A 13,691-nucleotide genomic window follows, 5' to 3' on the forward strand; every position below is an offset into this window, starting at 1 on the left:
GGGATAAATTTTAGCAAGTATAAATGAAGGCTTAATGAATTTTTTTTTGTTTTTTTTGAGATGGAGTCTTGCTCTGTCACCCAGGCTGGAGTGCAGAGGTGTGATCTTGGCTCACTGCAATCTCTGCCTCCCAGGTTCAAGCTATTCTCCTGTCTCAGCCTCCCAAGGAACCAGGATTTCAGTTGCATGCCACCATGCCTAGCCAATTTTTGTATTTTTAGTAGAGACAGGGTTTTGCCATGTTGGCCAGGCTAGTCTCAAACTCCTGACCGCAAGTGATCCACCTGCCTCACCCTCCCAAAGTGCTGGCATTACAGGCGTGAACCACCATGCCTGGCCTATTTCTTTTTCTTTTCTTTCCTTCCTTTTTTTTCCTCTCTCTCTTTTTTTTTTTTTTTTTTTTTTTTTTTTTTTGATAGCTGGGTGGCAGATGTATAAATTGTCATTGACCTAATAGAATTAAGTCAGGCCACAGAGAAAACTGAGAGCATCACGATTTAAAACACAGAATTCTCAAATGGACCACTGTGTTTAGACCTGATTGTGGAATGGAATGCCACACCTAGGCATATGAGGTATGGTTGGGGGCACTGTCACATGTCCAGCTTGGGAGCCATCATGTGTCCAGGTCGGGAGAGGTAAATGGACGAGACACAGACATGTGATGGGGGTGCAGTCACATGTCCAGATCAGGTGCCTGGGAGGGCCATCTCCTGGTGGGAGCCAGTCACATGTTGGGGTGGAGCCACCTGGTGGGGGCGCAATCCTGTGCTGGGGACACAGTCACCTGTCGGGAGCTAGTCACCTGCTGGGGGCGCTGCCTCGAGCCTCATGGCGGCCCCTGTTTCCGGCATGGGCCCACTCGGGCCCTGTGCTCTGGGCCTTCTGCTGCTGTTCCTGGTGGTACCACCTCCCCGGGTCGCAGCCTCAGTCCACAGACACCCAGAGAACCAGGGAATCTCCCTGACTGCCAGCATGGGTAGGCCCTGCCCCAGGGGCGGGTGGGCGGCTGGAGACATTGCCCTTGGGGCCTCTCTCGGTGCCGGGCCTCCTCCTCTATGTCGCCTGCCCGCCCCTGCCCCTCTCCCATGTCCCCTGCCTTCCCTTCCTCCTGTGTCCCCTGCCCCTCCCCCGCATCCCCTGCCTGCCCTACCTCTCCGGTGGCTCCAGCGTGGCTCCACCGTGAGCTCCGTTCTCCCTGCAGCCTGTGGTCGGCCCAGCATGGAGGGGAAGATCCTGGGCGGTGTCCCTGCGCCGGAGAGGAAGTGGCCGTGGCAGGTCAGCGTGCACTACGCAGGCCTGCACATCTGCGGCGGCTCCATCCTCAATGAGTACTGGGTGCTGTCGGCTGCCCACTGCTTTCGCCGGTGAGGGGGCGTGGGCCTGGGATGGTGAGGGTAGGTGGGCCTGCATGGCGTGCCCACAGCAGCTTGGATGGACCCCACGCAAGCCTCCCCCTTCACCACTGTCGGCACTCTTCACCACTGTCCGCCTGCGCAAAGCCAGGTCCCCACCAGTGAGGCTGGTCCCCAAACACACAGCTGGGTCCCCATCTGTGAGACGGGTCTCCCAAGTGCACGACCAGGTCCTCAAGAGTAACGCCGGTCCTGAAGATCACGGCCAGGTCCCCACATGCAAGGCTGATCCCCTAAGTGTATGGTTAGGTTCCCATGAGCTAGGTTGATCCTCAAATGCACAGCCTGGTCCATACGTGCAAGGCTGGTCCCCTAAGTGCACGACCAGGTCCCCACGAGTGAGGCTGGTTCTCAAGGGCATAGCCAGATTCCCACAAGTGAGGCTGGTCCTCAAGTGAACAGCCAGGTCCCCATGAGCAAGGCTGGTCTCTAAGCACCTGGCCTTCCCGATTGCTCCTCCAACAGCCCCATTCACCACAGCTGCCCTGCACAGCAGGCATGCCTCTCCTGTGGCCATCTGGCCTCCAGAAGGATGTGTGCAACCAGGTTATCTAAGAGTGAGAGCAGGTCTCACATGCATGGGCTGCTGGCCTGTATAGCTGGTGGCTGTGTACAGACTTGGGTCCCCAGAGCCTCCATGGGCCAAGTCGACTCCTTAGGGGGCAACTCTGCCAGACAGCCAGATAGGTCCCTACTATGCTGCAGGAAGAAGCTGGCTTTTCAATCCCACTGAGTGAGCACCAGCCCCCTGTGCTTGGCATGCCCAGGCTTGTGGGCTGACCACACAGGAAGCTGTGGGCATTGTGCCTCTGTTCTCACCCCCACAGGGACAAGAATATCAAAATTTATGACATGTATGTAGGCCTTGTAAACCTCAGGGTGGCCGGCAACCACACCCAGTGGTATGAGGTGAACAGGGTGATCCTGCACCCCACATATCAGGTGTACCACCCCGTCGGAGGTGACGTGGCCCTGGTGCAGCTGAAGACCCGCATTGTGTTTTCTGACTCCGTGCTCCCGGTCTGCCTTGCAACTCCAGAAGTCAACCTTACCAGTGCCAATTGCTGGGCTACAGGATGGGGACTAGTCTCACAACAAGGTAGGAATACAGTGCAGGGCTTTGTGGGCAGGATGAAGGCTTCTATTCCACCACAGGGAAGAAAATGCTCTGCCAGCTAAGGGGGCCAGGTGTTTGGGGACAGGAATCCCCATCCATCAATCAACATTTATTTGTTTGTCAGCATGGATATTTTGTTGTTTTGTTTTATTTCTGACTGGCTTTGTTGTATGCAGAAAAATACAGCTACTTTGATGTGAAGTTGGTATGCAGTATATCAAGAACACAAATTTAAAAGCATAGTTTTCCTTAGGATTGTAAATGGAACTTAGAAATCTCTTTTAGCTTATCTAAAAACCATTTGTTATTAAACTTTTCTCCAGAAAGGCCTGTGCATTCTTTGTAGATTTATACCTGGGCACTTTTCCATATTTAGGTCTATTCAAAAGAGATTTTTAAAATTGCATTTGCTAATTAGTCACAGCTATTGATTTTTGCACATTGATCTTATATCCAGTCATCTTATAAAATTTACTTTTAGTAGTTTATCAACTGACTATTTTGACAGTTCTAGATAAAAGATAATATTTTCTTCTAGTAAAGACTGTTTTATCACTCTCTTTCCATATTTTATCTTTTATTTATTTTTCTTGTCTTCTTACAATGGTTGGAACCTCCAGTAGAAATGATGCCAGATCTTTTCTTGGTTTTGGTTTGGTTGGAAATGCTTATAATGGTTCACTATAGCATTTGTGGCCTAGCCTGGAGATTTCAGATTGATGTATTACACCAGATTTAAAAAGTTACCTTTTATAGCTGATTTACTTAATTAAAAAAAATTATAGATAATTATTGATGTTATTAAAATGCTTGCAGCAACTCTTGATAGGATCATATAGTTTTGCTCTTTTAATCTATTGATGCCACAAATAGGCATTTAAGCTGGGTGCAGTGGCTCACACCTGTAAATCCCAGCACTTTGGGAGGCTAAGGTGGGAGGATTGCTTGAGCCCAGGAGTTTGAGACCAGCCTGGGCAACATAGTGAGATCCTGTCTCTACAAAAAATGCTGACTTAGCTGGGCTTGATGGCATATGCCTGTAGTCCCAGCTACTCAGGAGGCTAACGTGGAAAGATCTCTTGATCCCAGAAGGTCAAGGCTTCAATGAGCCAAAACTGCATATCTGCACCAAAGCCTGGAAGCCTGGGGAACAGTGAGACCTTCTCTCAAAAAAAAAAAAAAAAAAAAAAAAAAAAAAAAATATTTAATGTGAGATGGGTCTAGAATTTTTTTCTTAGCTAATTTTAATCTTTGGCATCAGTGTACTGCTGACTTTGTAGAATGAAACTTTACCATTTATTTGTACTCTCTGCAATAGTTTCTATTAAAGTAAAGATTAGCTACTTCTTGAAGGTTTGATGTGGCCATAAAACACTCTGATCCTAGTACCTTTTGCGGGTATAAATGATTACTCTATCTTACTTTCTGTTATGGCTACTGGTTCATTCCAATTTTTAAATTTATTCTTAGGCCAATTTTGATGGATTATATTTTTCTAGAAAGTTGTTCATTTTATTCCAGATTTTGAATATAATGATATTGTGTAAGATTGTAATTCATGTGCTATTATTTTTCTGACCTCTCTTCATTCCTTATCAGAGTTGCCAAAATTGTCTATTCTATTGCCTTTTTTATATAAAACTACCTGCTACAGATTTTGCACTGGTGCACGTGGGGAGATGGTGGTGCCTGGGACTTTATATGTTGGGTGCTTTGCTATTCGTTCCTACAGCCATCTATTCATTCATTAAACTTTTTATATTCTTTAAGTTTGCTTAACCAAACTTTTCTAATTTTTTGAGCTGAAAATATAAAAGATATTCAACATTTCATACTTTTTCTATGAATAAATTAAAGATTATAACTTGTCCTTTAAAGTCTTCTTTGGTCATGTTACAGGTTTTGAATTCTTATATATTTGTAATTCATTTCTCAAAACTATGTGCACCCTATTTTGATTTTTTCTATATCCAATAGTATAGGACAAAATTTTTCATATCTACAAAAAAGGCCATTGGAATTTTATAGGAATTGCACTGAATGTTCAGACCATGTTGACTATGTTGACTTTAACAATATTAAATCTGCCTATCCATGAATATTGGAGTTATTTCATTTATTGAGTCTTTTTTTTTTTTTTTTTTTTTTTTAATTTTTATTATACTTTAAGTTCTAGGGTACATGTGCATAACGTTTATATCATGTATAACTCCCCAATGCAATCCCTCGCTCCTCCCCCCTCCCCCTGATAGGCCCCAGTGTGTGATGTTCCCCTTCCCGAGTCCAAGTGATCTCATTGTTCAGTTCCCACCTATGAGTGAGAACATGCGGTGTTTGGTTTTCTCTTCTTGTGATAGTTTGCTAAGAATGATGGTTTCCAGCTGCATCCATGTCCCTACAAAGGACGCAAACTCATCCTTTTTGATGGCTGCATAGTATTCCATGGTGTATATGTGCCACATTTTCTTAATCCAGTCTGTCACAGATGGACATTTGGGTTGATTCCAAGTCTTTGCTATTGTGAATAGTGCCGCAATAAACATACGTGTGCATGTGTCTTTGTAGTAGAGTAATTTATAATCCTTTGGGTATATACCCAGTAGTGGGATGGCTGGGTCATATGGTACATCTAGTTCTAGATCCTTGAGGAATCGCCATACTGTTTTCCATAATGGTTGAACTAGTTTACAATCCCACAACAGTGTAAAAGTGTTCCTATTTCTCCACATCCTCTCCAACATCTATTGTTTCCTGACTTCTTAATGATTGCCATTCTAACTGGTGTGAGATGGTATCTCATTGTGGTTTTGATTTGCATTTCTCTGATGGCGAGTGATGATGAGCATTTTTTCATGTGTCTGTTGGCTGTATGGATGTCTTCTTTTGAGAAATGTCTGTTCATATCCTTTCCCCACTTTTTGATGGGGTTGTTTGTTTTTTTCTTGTATATTTGTTTGAGTTCTTTGTAGATTCTGGATATTAGCCCTTTGTCAGATGAGTAGGTTGCAAAAATTTTCTCCCATTCTGTAGGTTGCCTGTTCACTCTGATGGTAGTTTCTTTTGCTGTGCAAAGCTCTTTAGTTTAATGAGATCCCATTTGTCAATTTTGGCTTTTGCTGCCGTTGCTTTTGGTGTTTTAGACATGAAGTCCTTGCCCATGCCTATGTCCTGAATGGTACTACCTAGATTTTCTTCTAGGTTTTTATGGTATTAGGTCTAACATTTAAGTCTCTAATCCATCTTGAATTAATTTTCGTATAAGGGGTAAGGAAAGGATCCAGTTTCAGCTTTCTACTTGGGCTAGCCAATTTTCCCAGCACCATTTATAAATAGGGAATCCTTTCCCATTTCTTGTTTTTCTCAGGTTTGTCAAAGATCAGATGGCTGTAGATGTGTGGTATTATTTCTGAGGACTCTGTTCTGTTCCATTGGTCTATTCTCTGTTGTGGTACCAGTACCATGCTGTTTTGGTTACTGTAGCCTTGTAGTATAGTTTGAAGTCAGGTAGCGTGACGCCTCCAGCTTTGTCCTTTTGACCTAGGATTGTCTTGGCAATGCGGGCTCTTTTTTGGTTCCATATGAACTTTAAAGCAGTTTTTTCCAATTGTGAAGAAGAAACTCATTGGTAGCTTGATGGGGATGGCATTGAATCTATAAATAACCTTGGGCAGTATGGCCATTTTCACGATATTGATTCTTCCTATCCATGAGCATGGTATGTTCTTCCATTTGTTTGTGTCCTCTTTGATTTCACTGAGCAGTGGTTTGTAGTTCTCCTTGAAGAGGTCCTTTACATCCCTTGTAAGCTGGATTCCTAGGTATTTTATTCTCTTTGAAGCAATTGTGATATGGAAGTTCATTCCTGATTTGGCTCTCTGCTTGTCTGTTACTGGTGTATAAGAATGCTTGTGATTTTTGCACATTATTTTGTATCCTGAGACTTTGCTGAAGTTGCTTATCAGCTTAAGGAGATTTTGGGCTGAGACGATGGTTTTTCTAAATATACAATCATGTCATCTGCAAACAGGGACAATTTGACTTCTTCTTTTCCTAACTGGATACCCTTGATTTCTTTCTCTTGCCTGATTGCCCTAGCCAGAACTTCCAACACTATGTTGAATAGGAGTGGTGAGAGAGGGCATCCCTGTCTTGTGCCAGTTTTCAAAGGGAATTTTCCAGTTTTTGCCCATTCAGTATGATATTAGCTGTGGGTTTGTCATAAATAGCTCTTATTATTTTGAGGTACGTTCCATCAATACCGAATTTATTGAGCGTTTTTAGCATAAAGGGCTGTTGAATTTTGTCAAAAGCCTTTTCTGCATCTATTGAGATAATCATGTGGTTCTTGTCTTTGGTTCTGTTTATATGCTGGATTACGTTTATTGATTTGCGAATGTTGAACCAGCCTTGCATCCCAGGGATGAAGCCCACTTGATCATGGTGGATAAGCTTTTTGATGTGCTGCTGAATCCGGTTTGCCAGTATTTTATTGAGAATTTTTGCATCGATGTTCATCAGGGATATTGGTCTAAAATTCTCTTTTTTTTGTTGTGTCTCTGCCAGGCTTTGGTATCAGGATGATGTTGGCCTCATAAAATGAGTTAGGGAGGATTCCCTCTTTTTCTATTGATTGGAATAGTTTCAGAAGGAATGGTACCAGCTCCTCCTTGTACCTCTGGTAGAATTCAGCTGTGAATCCATCTGGTCCTGGACTTTTTTTCGTGGGTAGGCTATTAATTGTTGCCTCAATTTCAGAGCCTGCTATTGGTCTATTCAGGGATTCAACTTCTTCCTGGTTCAGTCTTGGGAGAGTGTAAGTGTCCAGGAAATTATCCATTTCTTCTAGATTTTCTAGTTGATTTGCGTAGAGGCATTTATAGTATTCTCTGATGGTTGTTTGTATTTCTGTGGGGTCGGTGGTGATATCCCCTTTATCATTTTTTATTGCGTCTATTTGATTCTTCTCTCTTCTTCTTTATTAGTCTTGCTAGCGGTCTGTCAATTTTGTTGATCTTTTCAAAAAACCAACTCCTGGATTCATTGATTTTTTGGAGGGTTTTTTGTGTCTCTATCTCCTTCAGTTCTGCTCTGATCTTAGTTATTTCTTGCCTTCTGCTAGCTTTTGAATGTGTTTGCTCTTGCCTCTCTAGTTCTTTTAATTGTGATGTTAAAGTGTCAATTTTAGATCTTTCCTGCTTTCTCTTGTGGGCATTTAGTGCTATAATTTCCCTCTACACACTGCTTTAAATGTGTCCCAGAGATTCTGGTATGTTGTATCTTTGTTCTCATTGGTTTCAAAGAACATCTTTATTTCTGCTTTCATTTCGTTATGTACCCAGTAGTCATTCAGGAGCAGGTTGTTCAGTTTCCATGTAGTTGAGCGGTTTTGATTGAGTTTCTTAGTCCTGAGTTCTAGTTTGATTGCACTGTGGTCTGAGAGACAGTTTGTTATAATTCTGTTCTTGTACATTTGCTGAGGAGTGCTTTACTTCCAATTATGTGGTCAATTTTGGAATAAGTGCGATGTGGTGCTGAGAAGAATGTATATTCTGTTGATTTGGGGTGGAGAGTTCTATAGATGTCTATTAGGTCCGCTTGGTGCAGAGATGAGTTCAATTCCTGGATATCCTTGTTAACTTTCTGTCTCGTTGATCTGTCTAATGTGACAGTGGAGTGTTGAAGTCTCCCATTATTATTGTATGGGAGTCTAAGTCTTTGTAGGTCTCTAAGGACTTGCTTTATGAATCTGGGTGCTCCTGTATTGGGTGCATATATATTTAGGAGAGTTAGCTCTTCCTGTTGAATTGATCCCTTTACCATTATGTAATGGCCTTCTTTGTCTCTTTTGATCTTTGATGGTTTAAAGTCTATTTATCAGAGACTAGGATTGCAACCCCTGCTTTTTTTTGTTCTCCATTTGCTTGGTAGATCTTCCTCCATCCCTTTATTTTGAGCCTATGTATGTCTCTGCATGTGAGATGGGTCTCCTGAATACAGCAGACTGATGGGTCTTGACTCTTTATCCAGTTTGCCAGTCTGTGTCTTTTAATTGGAGCATTTAGTCCATTTACATTTAAGGTTAATATTGTTATGTGTGAACTTGATCCTGTCATTATGATATTAACTGGTTATTTTGCTCATTAGTTGATGCAGTTTCTTCCTAGCCTCGATGGTCTTTACATTTTGGCATGTTTTTGCAATGGCTGGTACCGGTTGTTCCTTTCCATGTTTAGGGCTTCCTTCAGGGTCTCTTGTAAGGCAGGCCTGGTGGTGACAAAATCTCTAAGCATTTGCTTATCTGTAAAGGATTTTATTTCTCCTTCACTGATGATGAACTTAGTTTGGCTGGATATGAAATTCTGGGTTGAAAATTCTTTTCTTTAAGAACGTTGAATATTGGCCCCCACTCTCTTCTGGCTTGTAGAGTTTCTGCCGAGAGATCTGCTGTTAGTCTGATGGGCTTCCCTTTGTGGGTAACCCGACCTTTCTCTCTGGCTGCCCTTAAGATTTTTTCCTTCATTTCAACTTTGGTGAATCTGGCAATTATGTGTCTTGGAGTTGCTCTTCTGGAGGAGTATCTTTGTGGCGTTCTCTGTATTTCCTGAATTTGAATGTTGGCCTGCCCTACTAGGTGGGGAAGTTCTCCTGGATGATATCCTGAAGAGTGTTTTCCAACTTGGTTCCATTTTCCCCCTCACTTTCAGGCACCCCAATCAGACGTAGATTTGGTCTTTTTACATAATCCCATACTTCTTGCAGGCTTTGTTCATTCTTTTTCTTCTTTTTTCTTTTGGTTTCTCTCTCGCTTCATTTCATTCATTTGATCCTCAATCGCTGATACTCTTTCTTCCAGTTGATCGAGTCGGTTACTGAAGCTTGTGCATTTGTCACGTATTTCTCGTGTCATGGTTTTCATCTCTGTCATTTCGTTTATGATCTTCTCTGCATTAATTAGTCTAGCTGTCAATTCTTCCACTTTTTTTTCAAGATTTTTAGTTTCTTTGCGCTGGGTACGTAATTCCTCCTTTAGCTCTGAGAAGTTTGATGGACTGAAGCCTTCTTCTCTCATCTCGTCAAAGTCATTCTCTGACCAGCTTTGATCCGTTGCTGGCGATGGGCTGCGCTCCTTTGCAGGGGGAGATGTGCTCTTATTTTTTGAATTTCCAGCTTTTCTGCCCTGCTTTTTCCCCATCTTTGTGGTTTTATCTGTCTCTGGTCTTTGATGATGGTGACGTACTGATGGGGTTTTGGTATAGGTGTCCTTCCTGTTTGATAGTTTTCCGTCTGACAGTCAGAAGGACTGTCTGTTGGTCTGTTGGAGATTGCTTGAGGTCCACTCCAGACCCTGTTTGCCTGGGTATCAGCAGCAGAGGTTGCAAAGATAGAATATTGCTGAACAGCGAGTGTACCTGTCTGATTCTTCCTTTGGAAGTTTCCTCTCAGGGGGACTCCACCCTGTGAGGTGTGGGGTGTCAGACTGCCCCTAGTGGGGGATGTCTCCCAGCTAGGCTACTCAGGGGTCAGGGACCCACCTGAGCAGGCAGTCTGCGTTCTCAGATCTCAACCTCCGCGTTGGGAGATCCACGGCTCTCCCCAAAGCTGTCAGACAGAGTCGTTCGCCTCTGCACCGCCCCCGCTGCTTCCCTATGGACTGCAGCTGTGGGCTGTCCCCAGAGGTGAGTCTACAGAGACAGGCAGGTTTCCTTGAGCTGCTGTGAGCTCCACCCAGTTCGAGCTTCCCAGCGGCTTTGTTTACCTACTTAAGCCTCAGCAATGGCGGGCGCCCCTCCCCCAGCCTCGCTGCTGCCTTGCGGATAGATCGCCGCAGAGGCTGTGTTAGCAGTGAGGGAGGCTCCGTGGGCGTGGGACCCTCCCGGCCAGGTGTGGGATATATTCTCCTGGTGTGCCTGTTTCCTTAAAGCGCAGTATTGGGGTGGGAGTTACCCGATTTTCCAGGTGTTGTGTGTCTCAGTTCCCCTGGCTAGGAAAACGGATTTCCTTCCCCCTTGCGCTTCCAGGTGAGGCGATGCCTCGCCCTGCTTCAGCTCACGCTGGTCAGGCTGCAGCAGCTGACCAGCACCGATTGTCCGGCACTCCCTAGAGAGATGACCCCAGTACCTCAGTTGAAAATGCAGAAATCACCGGTCTTCTGTGTTACTCGCGCTGGGAGTTGGAGACTGGAGCTGTTCCTATTCGGCCATCTTGCTCCGCCCCCTATTTGAGTCTTTAATTTCTTTCAGCAATGATTTGTAGATTCAAGTATACTAGTGTTTCACCACCTTCATTAAATTTATTATTTTAGAAGGCATGTTATTATTTTAGATGCTATTGTAAATGAAATTGCTTTTGTAACTATCTTTTTTGGATTGTTCATTGGGGGTGTATAGAAACACAACTGATTTTTGGCCAGGTGCAGTGGCTCATGCCTGTACAATCCCAGCACTTTGGGAGGCCGAGGCAGAAGGTTCACAAGGTCAAGAAATTGAGACCATCCTGGCCAACATGGTGAAACCACATCTCTACTAAAAATATAAAAATTAGCTGGGTGTGGTGGCACATGCCTATAATCCCAGCTACTCAGGAGGCTGAGGTAAGAGAATCACTTCAACCCGGGAGGTGGAGGTTGCAGTGAACCGAGATCACGCCATTGCACTCCAGTCTGGGCGATAAGCTTGAAATTCCATCTCAAAAAAAAAGAAACTGATTTTTTTATGTGTTGACTTTATACCCTGCAACTTTGCTGAATTTGTTTATTATATGTAGTAGTTTTTTCTTTTTTTAAAGGATTAATTAGGATTTTCTATGTATAGGATCATATCATCTATGAATAGAGATTGTTTTACTTCTTTGTTTCCAATTTGAATGGCTGTCATTTCCTTTTCTTGTCTAAATTATCTGTCTAGAATTTCTAGTACAAAATAAATAGCAGTGACCAAAGTGGAAATCCTTGTTTTGTTTCTGATCTTATGGGAAATGCTTTCAGTCTTTAACCATTGAATATGATGCTAGTTGTCAGTTTTTAAATAAATGCCCTTAATGTTGATGAAGTTTTTCTACATCAATTGAGATGATCCTATGTTGTCTTTTTTCTTTTATTCTATTAATGTATATTATATTGACTGATGTTCTTACATTGAATTACACTTGTATTCCTTGGATAAATCTCCCTTTGTCATGATTTTATATGCTGTTGGATACAGTTTGCTAATATTTTGCTGAGGGTTTTCACATCACATTCTTAAAGGTATGATCTGTAGTTTTATTTTCTTATGGTGTCTTTGGCTTTGACATCAGGATAATTCTGGTCTCATAGAATGAATTATGAAGTGTTGCTTCCTCTTCTATTTTTTGGTGGAGTGTGATAAAGATTGATTAATTTGTCTTTAAATATTTGGTAGAATTTACCAGTGAAGTCATCTGGTCCTGTACTTTTCTTTTTTGGGAGATTCTTATTGTTGAATCAGTCTCTTTACTTGCTATAGATCTATTCAGATTTCCTATTTCTTCTATGGGAGTTTAGATAATTTGTACGTTTGTAGAAATGTGTCTATTTCATCCAAGTTATCTCATTTGTGAGATATTATTTCAGAAATTTATCATCATTTTTATGCATTTGTCTTTTGAATCCTGTAGCAAATAAAAAGTGGAATTAAAAAACAAATAAAAAGTGGAATTCAAAATCAAACTCACTTATAAGTGAGAACATGTGGTGTTTGGTTTTCTGTTCCTATGTTAGTTTGCTGAGGATAATGGCTTCCAACTCTATCCATGTCCCTGAAAAGGACATGATCTCATTTTTTTTTTTTTTTTGCACAGTATTTCATGGTATACATGTATCACATTTTTTAATCCAGTCTATCATTGATGGGCATTTAGGTTGATTCCATGTCTTTGCCATTGTGAATAGTGCTGCAATAAATATATGCATGCATGTATCTTTATAATAGAATGATTTATATCATGGTTTAATGGTTTCTATATTTGCCCATGCATTTACCGTTACCAAAGTCCTTTAATTTGTCATATGGCGTTGACTTACTGTTTTATGTCCTTTCGTTTCAATGTGAAGCACTCTGGTTAGCACTTCCTCTTAGGAAGATCTAGTGGTGCAGACTTCCATGGCTCTTGTTTATCTGTGAACGTCTTAATTTCTCCCTCATTTCTGAAGGATGATGTCTGATATAGGATTCTTGGTTGAAAGGTTATTTTTTTTTTTTTCCTTTTAGCACTTTAAGTACATCATAACACTGTCTTCTGATCTCCTTAGTTTTTTTTTTTTTTTTTTTTTTTTTGAGGCGGAGTCTCGCTCTGTCGCCCGGACTGGAGTGCAGTGGCCGGATCTCAGCTCACTGCAAGCTCCGCCCCCCCCGGGTTTACGCCATTCTCCTGCCTCAGCCTCCCGAGTAGCTGGGACTACAGGCGCCCGCCACCTCACCCAGCTAGTTTTTGTATTTTTAGTAGAGACGGGGTTTCACCGTGTTAGCCAGGATGGTCTCGATCTCCTGACCTCGTGATCCGCCCGTCTCGGCCTCCCAAAGTGCTGGGATTACAGGCTTGAGCCACCGCGCCCGGCCTCTCCTTAGTTTTTTATGAGAAATTGGCTATTAATCTGATTGAGGATCCTTGTACATGACTAGATACTTCTCTCTTGCTCATTTCAAGATTGTCTCATTGCCTTTAGTTTTTGACAGTTTGATTATAATGTGTCTTGTTGGGGGTTATTTGAGTTTATAATACTTGGAGTTTGTTCAATCTGAATTTGTAGATTTAAATATTTCAGCAGATTGCAAAATTTTGAACTATTATTTCTTCAAATATTCTTTCTACCTCATTCTGTCTATCTTCTCTTTCTGAAAATACCATAACACATATCTGGTTCATTTGGTGGTGTCCCAGGAGTCTCTTAGGCTCTCTTTACTTTCCTTCTTCTTTTTCCTTTCTAATCCTTAGATTTTATAATTTGAATTGTCCTATCTTCAAGTTCACCTATGCTCTCTTGTGCTTGCTCAAATTGTCTGCTTTGCCCCTCTAGTGAAGTTTTCATTTCAATTATTTGGCATTTTAATGCCAAATATTCTGTTTGGTTCCTTTGATAATTTCTACTTACTAATAGTATCATTTTGTTCATATATCATTTTCCTGATTTTCTTTAATTCTTT

The 13,691-nt window shown here is 42.2% G+C and overlaps 1 protein-coding gene across 1 annotated transcript in view; it reads left to right on the forward strand.

The window, feature by feature from the left end:
- The first annotated feature begins 824 nt into the window (after window positions 1-824).
- The window catches only part of PRSS38 (serine protease 38), a 42,723-nt gene continuing 29,856 nt past the window's right edge, over window positions 825-13,691 (forward strand). Inside the window, exons 1-3 of the mRNA XM_033196523.1 lie at window positions 825-979; window positions 1,205-1,367; window positions 2,243-2,514. Coding sequence (XP_033052414.1) covers window positions 832-979; window positions 1,205-1,367; window positions 2,243-2,514 — 583 coding nt within the window. The 5' untranslated portion in view covers window positions 825-831. The remainder of the gene's footprint in view (window positions 980-1,204; window positions 1,368-2,242; window positions 2,515-13,691) is intronic.

This window comes from Trachypithecus francoisi, unplaced genomic scaffold, assembly GCF_009764315.1.
Source record: "Trachypithecus francoisi isolate TF-2019V2 unplaced genomic scaffold, Tfra_2.0 Lachesis_group5, whole genome shotgun sequence".
Classification (NCBI taxonomy): domain Eukaryota; kingdom Metazoa; phylum Chordata; class Mammalia; order Primates; family Cercopithecidae; genus Trachypithecus; species Trachypithecus francoisi.